At 44.9% G+C, this 13,144-nt stretch overlaps 1 protein-coding gene across 3 annotated transcripts in view; it reads left to right on the forward strand.

Moving 5' to 3' along the window:
* The window catches only part of ADCY5 (adenylate cyclase 5), a 285,163-nt gene extending 276,662 nt beyond the window's left edge, over positions 1–8,501 (forward strand). For all 3 annotated transcript variants that reach the window (XM_077320443.1, XM_077320440.1, XM_077320441.1), the window contains 3 exons: positions 475–679; positions 1,982–2,106; positions 5,693–8,501. In XM_077320443.1, the coding sequence (XP_077176558.1) occupies positions 475–679; positions 1,982–2,106; positions 5,693–5,821 (459 nt within the window). In that variant the 3' untranslated portion in view covers positions 5,822–8,501. The remainder of the gene's footprint in view (positions 1–474; positions 680–1,981; positions 2,107–5,692) is intronic.
* Positions 8,502–13,144: the final 4,643 nt, after the last annotated feature.

Below are 13,144 nucleotides of genomic sequence, written 5' to 3' on the forward strand. Positions count from 1 at the left end.
TCAGGTAGAGAAAAGCGGCATATAAGAACCAACTCTTCTTCTTCTTCAGTTACCATTCATATGACTGCAGTACTGATTAGAGGTAGGTACAACACCAGTTCAACTGTATACCGAAGCTATCTCCTGGACTTAGTTTCAGACCTAACATGAGGTTATATCTTGTTCTCTTGCAATTTTGCTAAAGCCCTTACTGTTTCAGCATAAAACCTAACTTTGCTTTTTTCAGCATGAATTTGTGGAAAGCCAAATAGAATTTAGATCTCAGGATCTTCACCATCCTGTCTCAGCAGGATGTAAGCACATACACACATATAATATCTTTATTAGAGGAGCCACCAAAGAGAATGTGCAACCAGCAAACTATAGCGTGTCATATTGTTTGGGTGCTAAGTAGGTCATTCACCCAGCAAATGTATAACTGACTTACTGCACAAAGCCTTTTCAGTAGGTTTGTTCCCTTTTTCACGTCTACAGATAATAAGTGAAGACCAATTTCGACAGCTGGAAAAGATCAAGACTATTGGCAGCACATACATGGCTGCTTCAGGCCTTAATGATTCCACTTATGACAAAGTGGGTAAAACACACATCAAGGCCCTGGCTGACTTTGCTATGAGGTTAATGGACCAAATGAAATACATCAATGAACATTCGTTCAACAACTTCCAGATGAAGATAGGTAAATATCCTAGTTTTGGTTTTTGTTCCTGGGATTCATCCGTCTGTGGCAGGCTTTCTCAATCAGCGGCTCATGTCAGCTCTGGAGGTGTTTCTCAAATTGGTGGGATTTAATTAATGTGTATATATATTAATTTGTACAACATTTATTGGATGATATGACCATATATGGCCATGTTGGAAAGGGGAGGAGTCCAGGGTCAGAGAGGTTTCTCAGTGGAACAGGCTTCCTCAGGAGGTGGTAGGTTCTCCAACTTTGGAAATTTTTTAACAGAGGCTGGATAGCCATCTCATATAGAGGCTGATTCTGTGAAGGTTCAAGGGGGAGGCTGGTTACAGTGGATGAGCGAGAGGGTTGTGAGTGTCCTGCACAGTGCAGGGGCTAGACTAGATGACCCAGGAGATCCCTTCCAATATGATTCTATGATTCTAAGATGCTAGGAAATTAAATAACCTAAAATGCTGATAAAACTATATATGACTAGATTTAGATCAAGGCTGTGTGCTATTTAGAACATTAATATTAACCTTCTCCCTGTCCTATTACCATCTCTTGAACAAATAGAGTTGATTATCCTGTATTTTTTCCCTTGAGGAAAAATAAAAGGAAGGGGGCTATGGTAATCAGCTGGCAAAACTATGGGGTGGAGGGACAACCACCTATCCTCCCTGCTGTACAACCTTGATTTAAATTTAAAGTAGGATCCCATTCAATGGAAACTTTGAAGCTAGATGACAAAGGTGGGCATGAGGTTGCCCAAAAGCTGGCATGAATCCAATGAGGCAGCATTACCTGATTGATGAATCTTGTTTTTAAAGGAACTCCAGTCCCAGATCTAAATTTCAAAAGTGGCAGAACATAAAGAAGTCAAAATAAAACCCAAATGTATGTCACAATACAGCCAAAGCTAAGAATTTTTACATTAGTAGGGGATATTTTAGGAAATGCTTGTCTCTTGGAAATAAATAGGACAACAGTGCTTAGCTGTGGCTAGGCCGTACTCTTAGTGGTTTAAGACCTTTCTTGAAGGTGTGTCAGGGAAAGTGTTTCAGAAGAACAGTATAGGAAAAAATAACTGTAAATATGCCTGCCTGTATGTATGAATATTTCATTAATAGCATGCACCCAAATTCAGATAAAGCATCTTCAACCTACTGCTTTGGTCAAATAGTATTCAAGTGGTAAATAAGTTGACCATCCCTAATGTAGTTTCAGGCAGTTTTTCCTTTGGGGAGACCAAATTGTTGCAAAAGCAGGTTATGCATTCATGCTTATGTTGTTACTGTTTTCTTCTACTATTAGGGCTTAATATCGGACCAGTGGTAGCTGGAGTCATAGGAGCACGCAAGCCTCAGTATGATATTTGGGGAAACACTGTGAATGTAGCCAGTCGAATGGACAGTACAGGAGTACCCGATAGGATTCAGGTGAGTCTTCTCAATCCCTTTCCTCCTCCCTCCTCCGTCCAGCTCTTTCTTTTATGAATATTAACAGTGCAAAAATACAACTAGAAAAGTAGCTCCTTCAGGTGGGGTGGGGTATTCCCCACCACCAATAGCTACAGTCCAGACATAAAAAGTCACCTGGGGAAAGGAAAGTCATCCATTGTTGTAGATGGTGAAGGGAAAACCATGCTGCAAACTGTTGGTGATAGCAGCAGGAATATGGATTGAATGCATTGCATTGGGTTGAAGTTGCTGTTGAATCAACGTTGAAGTAGTTTCATGCAAAACCTGACTGCCATGGTAGCAAACATAAGAGACTATGAACTGTGGCACATTAAAGAGGCCAGTTGTAGCCATTTGCATATCCTGGAAGTGATGGAATCAAGTATTGCCAAAATTTTTCATTGTGGAACATGAATCTTCTTCCTACTGACATGGAGGAGTTGCTGTTAATCCCAAAGGCGTTTCTGCCATCAGATTCAACACAACCAGGACCCACTCACAAAGTGCAATTTGAAGACATTGGCAAATGGTTATGGCAGCCTTTGTAAACATTTGATAATGGGCATGTGTTTCAACATTTTCCACATCTCCTTAACAAAAGTGGCACTTCTTTCCCTCATCTAGGGAAGACAACCTATTCTCACACAATTGACTCTTCTGAAATACACCCTTACATGGCAGACTAGCTCAACAAAAATAAATCCCCCCCAATTTGTTCTTGAGTACTCTAAACAAGAGCCTCTTGTGGCGCAGAGTGGTAAGGCAGCCGTCTGAAAGCTTTGCCCATAAGGCTGGGAGTTCGATCCCAGCAGCCGGCTCAAGGTTGACTCAGCCTTCCATCCTTCCGAGGTCGGTAAAATGAGTACCCAGCTTGCTGGGGGGTAAACGGTAATGACTGGGGAAGGCACTGGCAAACCACCCCATATTGAGTCTGCCATGAAAACGCTAGAGGGCGTCACCCCAAGGGTCAGACATGACTCGGTGCTTGCACAGGGGATACCTTTACCTTTACCTTTTTACTCTAAACAAATTTGAGAGAAATGTTGAGGAAAAAAGATGAAAATTAAGAAAAACATTGGTAGTATGTCCAGACCCTGGTCTCAGACTTAACCAGGTGGGAACAACTGGACCTACAAGGGGTCTGATGGTGGCTGCAGGGGCCCAGGGGACAACCAACAGAGTAAGGGCCAGGCAGAAGATCCTGGTGGCAAAGCTGTGTGGCTCATAAACGGATGCAACTGCAGAGAGGAGGGCCATATGAGTCACAGCAGCAGCCTGACTTAGCAGCCAAACAGAGGTGGATCAATGCAAAGAAGCAACCTGAAAGAAATGGCTCTCAGGAAAGTCCCCAAAAGCCAGAAGAGGCAGATCAGCAAGTGGAGGCCTGGCAGCCTGCAAAGAACTGCCTGGCAGTAGCATATTGCCCCGGAGAGGCCAAGCAGCTGGGATGACAGTGGAGCAAGACCAGGAGTCAGAGAACAGGGAGATGCTGGGAGTGGGAGGATGAGCAAAGAGAACTGGTTGTTGAGGGGGAGGCCCAGGGGGAGGGCCTAGATTAAAGGAAGACCAGAGAAGATTGGGACCAGAGGCTCATGATTGCATCATAGCCTCTTGGTCAAGAAGAAGAAGCTGGAAAAGACACCCTCTCCTCTTCCATTCTGAGGCCTCAGGACCTTCCCAATGACCTGTGAGTCACTACCCCTTTGGAGGTCAAACTACCCTTTCACAGGGGTCACCTAAGGGGCCCTTAAGCTGGGCTGTCCCCGCTGCCAGAGGAGGAGCAGCAGCCGGGAGCCGGTCATGACAAGGCAGGGGCTTTTGCAGTGTGGCAGGCTGGCTGAGGCTCCAGAAGAGCTCCACTGAGCGGGGGGCAAACTGGGCAGGCATGCTCCCCTGGAGAAGGGACGCAGCAGACTCCCTCCACTGGGTGCTCACCTGAGTGCCAACCCTGCCTCAAGAGCACAGGGTCAGGCTGCCCGAGCAGTCTGCTTGGCACGCCTGAGAATAAGGGCAGGAGGAGTGTGTGTGTGTGTGTGGATGCTCGTGTTGCTGCAGCCATCCAGATCTGCCCGTGGTGCCGGCCGAGGGCTGGGCGTTGAATGTGGCTGGGCTGCCAGAGCGTCCTGAGCTTGTCAGGGCTGCCCAAGAGTTGGGGTAGAGCATGTGGACTCTGGGAGAGGTGAGCCTGGCCTGCTCTGCTTTCCCTTGCTTCCCCCCTTCCTCTGCCCTTCTGGCGAGAGGGCCGTGGGAGAAACCGGCTGGTGCTCAGCCTGCTGCTGATCCGGCTCTTCAACGAAGAGTGTGCTGGAGGCAAGGCACCGGCAGGTGCTGGGTGAAGTGACTTGGCAAACACCAAGGCAAGAGTTGTGTCCTGTGCCATCTCTGAGGGGTGGTGAACGGAGGAGCTCTCATGTCCCGCTCGGGCTGCCATGCAGGGCCAAGAGAGGGCGACACACACACAGCATGAGGGTAATGGCTGGGCTCTGCCCGCTGATCCGGCTTCTGGTCCGTTACAGCAGTAGAGCCAGACGCCCTGGTGAGCCAAGGAAGAGTTGTTGCCTGGAAGTTGCCTTGCCTGGCCCAGAAAGGATTTTGTTTTCCTGTGAAGCCTGATTGAACCGGAGGGGGGGGGGGGAATGTGTGTGTCAAATTTGCTGGAGAGAAGGGGGAGACGTGCTTGGGGTGGAAAGCCGGGCTTGTGGCTCCTTCCACAGGCGCTGAGGAGAGACTGCGCTCTGCTCCCCACATAGCCTCACTAGCATTTCAAACACGTGGCGAGTCAGTCTCCTCCAAGACTCGCAGCACTGACCTGTCCCTTCCTAAGGACACCACTAGCCTTGGGCTGCAGGTCTCCTGGAGTTGCCTATGGGAGAAAAATCCAGCACAGTGATGAGGTGGGCGAACATGAAGCCCATGTGCCCACCTATTGCCCCATGAAGCGGAATCTTAGCCTGTGCCAGAAGATGGGGTAGTCCCCCTGTTATGTCTGTGGGCGTTCGGCCACTGATGCAAATGAGGGCTTCTGCCAGCCAAGGAACTAACCAATCAAAGGAACCTGTTAAGGTCCAACCAGATCGCTCTGCTTAGAGTCAATTGGATTGCTCTGTTTAGGGCCAATCAGAGGCAGCAGAGGGCTGCCTGAAAGGTATAAAAGTGCTTTAGTTTGCCTGTTTTTCTCTGTTCAGTATGTGGAGTTTGTTGCTGGCGTTCCTAAATAAAAACAGCTGTTCAGAAGAACTAGAGTCTGTGTTCACTGAACTCGCAGACTTAATAGTCCCCTTATTCACATTATCAATATTTACAATACTAATTATCTATTTGAGGGGTATGATGGAATATTTAGTGTCTTCATCTCTGCAGGAAATGAAGATTGTTACTGCCAACAATACTGACCATTGCTTACTGATCCAGAGTTAGAAACAGGGCATCCATGCCCCACGACAGCTGGACTGGGGTGCCTTCTGCATGGTGTTAATGGGGTTTACGGATACCAGCATCTCTGTGGAATTCCTAGAACAGCATTGACTTTGCTCTTTTCTGCCCCTTCCCTTTTCCATTTCCATAGGTCACCACAGACATGTATCAGGTTTTATCAGTCAACAACTATCAGCTAGAATGCAGAGGAGTTGTTAAGGTTAAAGGTAAAGGAGAAATGACCACCTACTTCCTAAACGAAGGCCCTTCAGCAAGTTAGCAGCAGTGGACTTGATGGACTTGAGGATGGCTCAGTTGATTCACAGGCAAGAGTAAATTGGTGAAAAAGCCGCTGTTTAGCGGTGAACCTAAAGGCACAGTTCAGTATTTCATGTGATGCCTTTCAAGCAGGATTGTGTGCAGGAAGAAAACCAACACCACCCTTTGGGCTGACTATCACACAGTTCAAAAGTTACCTAGCACTGCTGTGGATGGAGTGCAAATGAACTGACCAAAGATTTATCCGTATGGAATTCAGAAATGAAGACAAGGGTTGGAGATCTTCAATGACGCTGCTACGCAGGACACAAGATATTTATTTATTTAAAGCAAACACAATATTTTTACTTGGTTGAAGGAAAGTATGATTCATTGTAATAGAAGGAAAACAATTACCTGCATTTCTTTGGCAAGGATATACACTCCCATACTGTTTTTGATCATGCTGTCAGCTCCTCCTTGAGGTGTGCCATTGTTCTTATTACGGGCTGTTGTGGGTGGGCTTTTAACATTGAAAAGTACTGCCCACTACTGCCCTGGCCAGAGGGCCTTTTTAGATGACATCATCCATGATGCTTTTAAATGGAAAAGATGCCCTGCCCGTGTAGTCTTACACTTATACACTTAGGAGGCTTGTTTTTTTAAAAATCAGGATGGATGCTCAACAGGGGAAATGCTTTGAAAAAAGGAAAATGAGACTCTTCAAACGTATTTATTAAACAAGATTGTCCTGCCCATTTGGCATATATCCGTTTACATGTGAAAGACTAGCTGGCAGCATGGAATCATTGGAGGGAGAGCCCTCCGATGCTGGTGTGTGGGCTTTTTTATATTTTGTAATCTAGAAAACACTGAGATCTAATAGATATACCAAAATTCTATATTTTGAAAATTATATATAGATATATTAGTTGTCTGCATGAGGATCTGATGCAGCGTGGTGTGAAGGAGGGGGGGTGCACTCATATCCTACAACTTGTTGAAGCAGTTTCTATCAGCTGTTCTGCAGAACAAGGACAGGGACACAGTCTTGCATCCCCTTCCTCCTACTGATCAATATCCAACACGGGCATCCTTTTCCAGGTTGAGAAGTTAGGGAAAAAGGAAAGGGGTTCTCAAACTGAGCCCAAGCATTCTTCCCCTAAGTCCATCAGGGCTCTGAGACTCTGCTTATGCTCAGTCAGCCACAATGGCTTCACGAATCCAGCAGCAGCCTCCTGCTGTGGTCGCAGCCCTTTAAGCTGGGGGGGGGGGGAAGGATGCACACAAAAGGGCATTTGGGGAGGTGTACATAAGCTATAAAATGGTGTGATAATCTCTTTTTTTTCATTCTCTGAACTAAAGACTTGGCAGTTTTCAGACAAACATCGGCAAAAAAGGGCAGGGCTAAAAAATTTAGTAGAAATCATGGAGGGGTTGTCTGATTAAAGAAACCGAAAAGGAAAATCAAACGCTATTATTGGTGCAAAAGTTTTCATTTGTCACGTGGCAGTAATTGCATGCAAGATATGAATGTGTTCTCAGAACCCCTCAACTGTAGGCTTGTGCACTTCGGCTATTTTGGCGCCATTCAAGCCCGAGGCGGCCACTGCTGGCTGCCTCGGGCTTGAATGGACGCCGAAGCCACAAGCCTAATAGTCATTTGTCAAGAGTATTATGGCAAAAGCCACTTCCAAGTATTCATCATCTGTAACAAACCAGGAACCACAATCAGCTAAACCAGTTATTTTTGAAAGACTGGCCATTAGTTCCAAGACTACTGGAAATGTTGGAACTCTTGGACTGAGGTTATGAGAGTGGAATTCCATCCCTTGATTCACTTAGCATGGATTTCAGCTTGGAGATTCAGTCAAAGTTTTTCACTAGGAGGGAAAAAAGCAACTGATGGATGCTTTGAAGATATCGCACCTACCTTGGTAAGCGATTTTTTAATAACAATAAAATGTTTTTTAGAAAACTATATTTTTATATTCTAGTAGGACAAAACTTTTGATAGCAAATTTGGCTTTCTCTAAAATGGTTCAAATTTTAATAATGCTCCCGCCTCCCTTTCTCAGGGCAGTATTTTCATAGCCAAAAACTGCCTGAGGCTCCCCATGCTGAAGGCAGAGATTTGTTTCTCCATAATCAAGAAGCAAGTTTCAATCTAGGGTCCTACGGACAATTGCCAGCTGCAAAGTGCTTTAAAACGGAGCTTCACTTCTGGTTTGCCAACTCCCTCCGTATGAGGGCATATCTTGGGAAAGTATCTCTGTGTGACTTCTGGAAAACTGCCAAGCCTGGCCTTGTACTTTTTTTTTTTTTATGGAGTGTCTAATTTGCAACGGTCTTTACTTCCACAGTACTGCAGCTTCTTCACCTTCCACTTCATATTCATTTATCACATCCTAATTTTATTTACTAACACAACATAGGATCATAATTTTTTAAAAATAGGTTTACCTCCTGCTTGGAAGTGTGCATTCTTAACATTTGAGCAGACCACCTTGCGCGATTGTGTTGTCAATGAAATTTTCGGTTGCCTGTATCTCTGACTGTGATTGTTGACTGTGTCATGATCATTTCAAGGGGTATGCACTCTTTATTCTGGTTCTTGCAAAAATTGATACAGTTATGATTTCCCATGGAAATTGCAATCTGTTTAAGTAATTTAACAATTATATTAAACACTGTTTCACTTGTGAATGTGTCAGTTTTATTCATTGCACATTGGTATTTTAAAGACCAGAAAATAAAACCGTATACAGCAAAATACAATTTAAAAAAATGAAACACTTTGGGTTTAAAGATGAGTTAAGGCAATTACAAATCAACTTATGCTTCAGAAGTCATGGAACTTTTAAGCTATGACTTTCACCATAATTTCCACACTGTGTGAGCAATACTGACATTGCATAGCGTGACATTTCACTCTCTCTTACAACTAAGTCTTCAGGCAATTAACTGTGCTTTCCCTTGTTCTTTTAGTTCCTGTAGTACACCACCAAACTAGTGGTCACAGCAGTCTAAATGTTTAATAAGAGTCTGGTTTCATGTTAAGATTAATGACAACGGTCATTAAAGTACTGGCTGTAACAACAAGCACTGCAAATGTGTGTGTGTGGGGGATTTACACAAACAAGGGAAAAGCAGCATTGCTCGCAGCCTAAGATGCACACAACCAAAAAAATCTGTATAACATTGGATTGGTTTATCAGGTGCATAAGGTGGCAAAGTCAAGTCAAAGTCAAATTTTATTTACGGTCATTCAGAACAAAGTTCAAAAGCTAAGGTGGCAACTTCAGCTTACAATTTCCATTCCTGTAAGTGTAGGTATGAATGGTGCCTTAACTCTTCCCATAAACTAAAGATTTTTTACATTTACGATTTCCTTGGTTCTTTTGAAAAAGAAAATCTCTATAGGAGACTTTGATGTTGGGGCAAACGTGTGGCAATAGTTTTTTCCTTGCCTTTCCACAGAAAAACACTGCACTGCCATGAAAAATTAACATTTAAATTTTGTTTTCATGTCAATTTTACTATATTGTACACCAGTGGTCCCCAACCCGCGGGCCGGGCCGCGGTTCCCTCTCCGCCCCCCCCGCAGTAAAAAACTTCCCAGGCCGCAAGCTTGCGGCCCGGGAAGCTTCTTACTGCGGGGGGGGGGGAGAGGGAATCTGGGCCGCGGCCGCGCACGCACATCATGCGCGGCAGAAATTGCGCATGCGCGGCACTTTCGTGCATGCGCATGCGCAGGCGGGCATGCACAGGCAGGCAGTTGCCCTGCCGGTCCCCAGCCTCAAAAAGGTTGGGGACCACTGTTGTACACCACCCCGAGCCTTATAGGGAAGGGTAGTTAATAAATCCCATGATAATATTAACGTGCCAATCCCGCCCTTTTTAAATTAAGAAAAATGGTTGCTATGCCCTAGATTGCCACTTCCTCTTCAGTAAGAACTAGAGAGAGATAATCTCAGCAGCCATACTTTCTCTGAGAAAAAAGCAGTTTTTCTTATCACAGAAGGTTAATTTTGAAGGGAATTTAAGTTTCAGCATTTTATGTAGCAGGAGAACACAGCCTTGTTCCATACACAAATGTGGATGCCCAGGCTATATTTTAGGGAGAATGACAGCTCTTGTGTTCAATGAATCATGTGCAACAACACACAGACATCCTTGGGGCCCGGTGGAGCAATGCAATGCACCCAGATGCACATCTGCACCTGTGAATTGCCTATGTGCAGAGTCCTCTTTCATATATATATATGGATCATCTTTGCAAGATTGTGACTGCAGGTCTTTTCCGTTTAACATTATGGCATTCAGCCAGTACATCCTTGGGAGCAAAAAGCTTGCTGAAATAAATTGGTATCATGAATTCATACATGAGGCTTCCTGTCAACAATAACAGCTATAAATTGTCTCAACAGCCAACAAACCTCTTTACTAAGTTAGGTTGTAATTTAGCACTTGAAAACTTTTTAAGTTAACAGGTATCACTCCCTGCTCATAGTGTTGTTTTGTTCAAAGATAAATGATGCCACCAACTTTTCATCGGTGGCCTGCGGAATTCTGTCATGGTGTGGCAGGTATAGCTCCCACAAAATGGCGGCCCTGGCTGGCCTTCAGTCACACAGTGAAGATCCTGATGCTGGCTCGCTTTTAAAAACCTGCATAACCAATCTATTCTCTAATGACCAATCAGAAGCCTTGTGAGCAAAAGCCCCAACTGGCTCTATTCACTTTCTAAAAACACTTGGTCCTAGATAGAAACTGGATCCCAAACAAATGAACGGATTTGCTTGTGCAAAGTAGCCAACACTGAAGGCTGAGTTAGAGTCTGAAAACACTATGAAGAATAATGTTGCAATCAAGGGTTCTGACCCAGGAAAAAACTAGTTTCATTTATACCTCAATTGACCCAGCATTTACCTTACATTACCGCTTATTATGTTCATACTCTGAAAGCCAGCTTGGTGTAGTGGTTAAGAGCAGTGGCTTCTAATCCAGAGAGCCAGGTTCAGTTTCCCACTTCCCAGCTGGGTAACGTTAGGCTAGTCACAGTTCTGATACAGCTGGCTTTACAGAGCAGTCCTGTTAGAGCTCTCTCAGTCCCACCTACCTCACAGGTGCCTGTTGTAGGGAGAGGACCCAAAAGTGATTATAAACTGCTTTGAGACTCCTTTGGGTAGTGAAAAGCAGAGTATAAAACCTTTTTCTGTTTGTCCAAAGAGTTGCCAGGTGGACTCTATGCTGTTTAACTTCTCCCAATGGAACTTAATTAGGATTGACTTCTTTGACTGGGGCTATGATACTTAGGAAGTACCTTTCATTTGTCTCTCGTCACCTTTTGGGTGGCTAATGATGACCAAACTGACTCACCACTGTGTAACTAGTTATCTCTACACATCCCTCATCATTACCCAAAACTCTTAAGTTCCCTTCACACTGACAGATTTATCTGTGTGATCATACACATGAATGCATATTAGTTTAGGTTGTATTCACTAACCTCCGTTCAGCTACTACACAGGTTCATGCAATACTATGAAAATTCAGATTTATTAATATGGTCAAAATCCAGCAAAGTACTATGAAGACATTTTTTTGGTTAATATTTTACACTTACCAATAATACTTATCAGTATTTTTGTGCATCTAGGAAAAAAGTTTATTCCACTTGTGAAACAAAATGGTAACAGCCCTCAGAGAATATCAGGAAAACTGGCTCTTGCCACAATAGATATCATATAAGCTCTTCTGTCTTCTTAAAGAGATATATAGATTCTCCATGCTGTGTAACTAACTCCATGGTGTGTCTGGAAACAGGAATGTTTATGGTCCAAGACAAAATCTCCCTGTCAGCAAGAGGAATGTGGCTGAAATTAATACATAACCCACAGGGTATAGTTTCTTTAACCCTCAATGACAACTTCCAATCATCTTGGACTAAGGCTGTTCACAGAGGAATCCAAATTCTGGGCTTCTCCATACACTTATTATCCAAATTAGCTCATGATCAAGCTGCATCATTAGTTAAGCGGTGGATACGGGACAATCAACATCAACTGGATCTGAGTAAAGCTCCAACTTTTTTGGCCCCAGTTAAAACAAGATATGTTCTGGCCCCTGCCACTTATCTGTCTCAGCTGGTAATAAGTAAACAAAGAAGGGCATTTACCCTCACAAGATGCTCCGTCTTGCCTTCAGCTCCTGTAGAGGGTCGCCATAAGAATATTTCCCTTACACTGAGACAATGTTTTTGTGGGAGTGGCGAAATTGATACAAGAGAGCATATATTGTTAAGCTGCCCTGCTTATGTAGACATTTGTAGCAACTTGATTGAACCACTCCTTAAAAAGTTGCCAGATCATGATGTAGATCGAGCAAAGAGGCTGCTAAGTGATGAGTCCCCCCCCAGGTGACAACTCAGCCGGCTAAGTTTTGTGCTGCCACCATAAAAATCCGATGCTCTAAAGCAGTGGTCCCCAACCCCCGGGCTGCGGCCCGGTGGTGGGCCGCGAAGGCCTCAGCGCTGGGCCGCAGCTCCCTCTTCCCAACCCCCACCGCAGCAAGAAGCTCGCCAGGCCGCGAGCAAATCAGCCGCCAAAGCAGCCGATTAGCAGGCGGCCTGGCAAGCTTCTTGCTTTAGGGGGGGGAAGAGAAGCTTGCCGGGCCGCAAGCTAATCAACCGCTTCAGCGGCCTATTTGCTCGCAGCCTGGAGGGGCGGGGAAAGGGAGCCGCAGCCGCTGGCATGCCAGCAGCGCAAACGTGCATGTGTGGACTTGCCACACATGTGCGTTTGCGTCCAGCAGGGGCTCAAATGCGCATGCGCAGCAAGTCTGCGCATGTGCGGCTCTGCCACACGTGCACGTTTGTGCCCCCGCCGGACGCAAATGCACACGCGCGGCAAGTCCGCACGTGCGTGTTTGCACAGGGGGTGCCTCGTCCGTGCGGGGCACTGGGTCGCCCTCTCCTCATACCCTGGCGCAGAGGTCTGCGGCCTGCAAAAGGTTGCGGACCGCTGCTCTAAAGTAGCATAATTTTAAGTTCGGTTTTATGATCTGTTTTAAATTGTATTACATTAAATGACCATATTCTTTTGGTCTTTTATAGATTGACTTCATATAACTTGGTATGAATATCTGTAATAGTTTGATTCATATATAGATTCTCCAGTTGGCTTTCACAAAATGCTGAGGTTTTAAAAAAATTTCTAGACAGTTTGGTATTGTATCTACCAATCCAAACCAAAAGATATGGTTTGGAAACTGTGCTCCTTGAATATCAGGGTCATCACTAAGTCCCAAGCCAGATAGCAAAGAGAGTAACTCAAATGCCCTG

This window comes from Paroedura picta, chromosome 2 (assembly GCF_049243985.1).
Source record: "Paroedura picta isolate Pp20150507F chromosome 2, Ppicta_v3.0, whole genome shotgun sequence".
Classification (NCBI taxonomy): domain Eukaryota; kingdom Metazoa; phylum Chordata; class Lepidosauria; order Squamata; family Gekkonidae; genus Paroedura; species Paroedura picta.